At 36.9% G+C, this 3,409-nt stretch overlaps 1 protein-coding gene across 1 annotated transcript; it reads right to left on the bottom strand.

Moving 5' to 3' along the window:
- Positions 1-301: 301 nt before the first annotated feature.
- On the bottom strand, positions 302-3,096 carry LOC106343674 (lysine histidine transporter-like 8). The gene is made up of 5 exons (XM_013782951.1): positions 2,587-3,096; positions 1,884-2,017; positions 1,374-1,801; positions 1,163-1,294; positions 302-952 (listed from the first exon to the last, which is right to left on the bottom strand). Exons 1-5 carry the CDS (start codon positions 2,961-2,963, stop codon positions 467-469), a joined length of 1,557 nt encoding a protein of 518 aa, XP_013638405.1. The 5' UTR covers positions 2,964-3,096; the 3' UTR covers positions 302-466.
- Positions 3,097-3,409: the final 313 nt, after the last annotated feature.

Genomic DNA, 3,409 nt, shown 5'->3' with positions numbered 1-3,409 from the left:
TGTCGTTAACCACTTTGTGACTTCTCACATCATTGCCTCTCAGCATGTGTTGCGAGTTCTCCCTTACTTATCCCTACATCAACTATTATTATGTTTTTTTACTTCATTGACGATTTTAATCATCTGAAGCTCTCAAAACGAATGAAACATATTACTGAAATATGATGAAGAAATAGAAATATAGTAATTTAAGGTTTCAAGTATGGTGAAGAAATAGAAACTAACAAATATTTAAATTATGGGAGTGAGTATTCAGGATTGTTAAACGTTGTGATACCAATAAACTCTTCGGACAACGAGATTCTTCATATTGAAAAACGCTTACTGAATATATTACACATTAGAACGGTCCAATTCAAAACAAAAGTCAAAAGCACTCTTACACAAAACACAGACAATAGAAAATTCTCAACTTGAAACTTATCAACCAAGCAAAACCCACCGACTTCTTAACATGAGATATTACTCAGTTAGGACTGAAGAACTTAAGCTTAAGTCCTTGAGTAACCATGCTCCATATCCCACCTATGGAGAATGCCAAGCTGAATGCAACTCCTAACCAACCCAATCCCCAATGGAAATACCAATTGAAACTGTACTTGGTCGGTTTCTTGATCAAAACCCACATGAAGCAAGGATAAGCAAACGTGACCGGAAGGGTGAGTCCACCGAGCAAACCAGCGAGACTAGACAGGAAAGGGAGTGCAACGCCGATGAAAAAGGAGACAAAGCCAAAAAAGACTCTAAAACCTGATCTGACCCAGATTGAACATGGCTTGTTGGTTCGGCTTGTGTAGCCAGCCTCAAAGCTGTCAAAGGCGGGCATTGAGTATATCTGAAAGCTGCTCAGGCAGCTGAAGACTACTAGGAGAAATGCCATCGCCAATAAACCTCGAGGAATGTCGTGAATGTGGAATTCATAAAGAGCAGCGAGCATACCTCCTGAAGGCATCTGTAAGACCAAGACAACTATAAATAAATCTTATGCTTACGGTAATTTTGCTGAAGAAATAAAAGCCAAACCAGTTTCAATATTTGATACACCAAAATGAAAACGATCCAAAACTGAATCTACATTAAAAAAAAAGAAAAGAAAAGAAAAGAATCTAACACCAAACTAGAGAAGACATAAACCAAGGATATAATAGTAAATGGAACTTACAAGGTTCCCATAAGCCCAAAAACCTCCGATGGAGATTGGAAAGATACACAGAGCAATGAAGAAGTAAGAAACTTTGGCTCCTCTCCACATTGGTACATGAGCTGGATGCTTAAACGTCGATGGCATCGTCGACTACAAAGATTTTCACTACTCATAGTACAAGTCCAGTATTGCATTAAATATAAACAGAAACATTTGGCGTTTTCTTTACCTGAATTTCAAGAACCAAGTTGTGACCTCTGAAGGCAAAAGCTACAATACCAAGAGCATTCAACACAGAAAAAACCGAACCAGAAAGCGAAGGCATAGAAAGTGGCTCGTAGGAAATAGTGGCTGGTCTTGGTTGACTAACAGAGAGAACCCAAACCATTGTAGAGTAAGTTATCGCAGTCACTGCTCCTATTAAGGAGAGTCCCGCGATGGAATTGAGGTTTGGAAGTTGAGACAGAACGATGCATAGAGAAGTAAACACCAGATACCATTCAACTGTTGTTAAAGGGTTCGAGGCGCATAATGGACCACAGACTATTTGGAAGAAGAGTTTCATTGTCTCTCCACCTATCAAAATCAGAGCTGTCGCGGTTCCTGCTGATAAGTAAACAGTAGGAAACAATGCAAGCCAAACTCCCAATCTTTCTCCTGTTCCAAATCAAGAATCCCCCGATATCAGTAATTGGTGAGAGAAAAAGTTAGTATTGGCAAAAATGTAGATTTCAGTTACCAAACGCAGCTTGTGCAAGCTCAACATATCGATTATAACGTTTCCCCGGGACGGCTTCGTGTAACTGAACTAGAATCCACAGTGTGTAGAGTTGCCAAATATAGGCTATTGTCAGTGATAGAATTCCCCAACTCCTAAACAACATAAGTCGACAGAAAATGGTTTATTCCTAACTAGCCAAATATTCAATCTATAAGCATAACAAGTTATAAATGATTCAAATGTTTGAACTTGTAAAATTATATTGTATCTTTTATTTTTCCATATAAAATTTATTTTATCTACAAACATAAATGTGAACAAATACTCGAAGAAAAAAACCATCCTTTTCACAACAAATACATGTACTATTAAGAAAAACAAATATTTGCCGGAAATTAACAAGAAACAAAATAGACGATAAAGATTCTGTCTTAATCTACATTAAAGCGAAAAGTATGTCCGAGAGTGGCCAAATGTGTAATGATGGAAGCATGAGAAATGAAAAAAAATATCTACGGCCAGTTTGAACTGTTTTCAAAGTTCAAAAAGTAAATTAGTCAATAGTATATTATTATTTATTATTTCCAATGATGAAATTTTCTTTTTCAAAAAAAAAACTGAAAGTGGATCTGAACGATAGAGAGATTGGACACAAACATCTAAAAATTTGAAACACAAGAAAAAGATGTTGGAAATGAAAAATGAATTGGGCACAACGCACCAGCCAAGAAACGCAAACGCGACGGGGAGAACGAGAGCTTGAAACCCAACACCAGCGTTTAGGTTATGAAACGCGGCATAGTGAGCGTTTCCGTTACGAGACTCAGTGATAGGAAGCCAAGCGTCTTGTGGGTTGAGCTTAGTGAGATGACCTACTTCCTCTAGATATCCTTTCATGTTGACAAGAACACGTTTCATAGGAGTTCCAATGGGACTCAAGAACCTCGGCGATATAAAGGAAGTAGGAGTCCATGCCGCCGACGAGGATTTAGTGGCGGGACGAGGAGATCTTTGACCGGACGGAGTTAGAATCTCTGGAGTGGAGACTCGGGGCGTTGCAGGTATTGATATTAGCTCTGTCTCGGGTCTCTCGTCCATCGTTCTCTTTATCTATCTGAGCAGGTGGACAAAGATGGTGTTTGTTTTGCCTTTTTCTCAGTATCACTCTCTCTCTCACTCTAGTTTCTGGTCTCCATAGGGGTTGAGGATTTATTATGAGGTTTTTGTCCTTTTATTTTAAGGGAAAACTGTTTTTTAGAGAAAAAAATAGTAACTATGTCCATTTAGACTAATCTATATTTTGTGTCATATTTTCCTATAATACCCTTTAATATTTATGAAAATAATTTTAATAAATAGTTTTACGAACAAAAAATTTTTGGAAAAATAGTAACATTTGTTAAAATATCTATATGAACTTAAAGGTATATTTTCCAGTTATAAAAAAGTTAAAATTATAAATTTCAGATTATGTTCTAAAAAAAGTAGAAATGACATTCTACGAAGTAGAAAACGAAATCTACTTTTTTCATTGAATCTACAAT

This window comes from Brassica oleracea, chromosome C5 (assembly GCF_000695525.1).
Source record: "Brassica oleracea var. oleracea cultivar TO1000 chromosome C5, BOL, whole genome shotgun sequence".
NCBI lineage: Eukaryota > Viridiplantae > Streptophyta > Magnoliopsida > Brassicales > Brassicaceae > Brassica > Brassica oleracea.
The sequence above is the reverse complement of the archived record's forward strand: the minus strand, read 5'-3'. Positions and strand labels throughout refer to the sequence as shown.

Coding starts and splice junctions, on each gene's coding strand:
- LOC106343674 (XM_013782951.1), bottom strand. CDS start 2,963: ATGGACGAGAGACCCGAGACAGAGCTAATATCAATACCTGCAACGCCC. Junction 2,018..2,586: donor GCGTTTGCGTTTCTTGGCTG/GTGCGTTGTGCC, acceptor TATGTTGTTTAG/GAGTTGGGGAATTCTATCAC. Junction 1,802..1,883: donor GCTTGCACAAGCTGCGTTTG/GTAACTGAAATC, acceptor GATTTGGAACAG/GAGAAAGATTGGGAGTTTGG.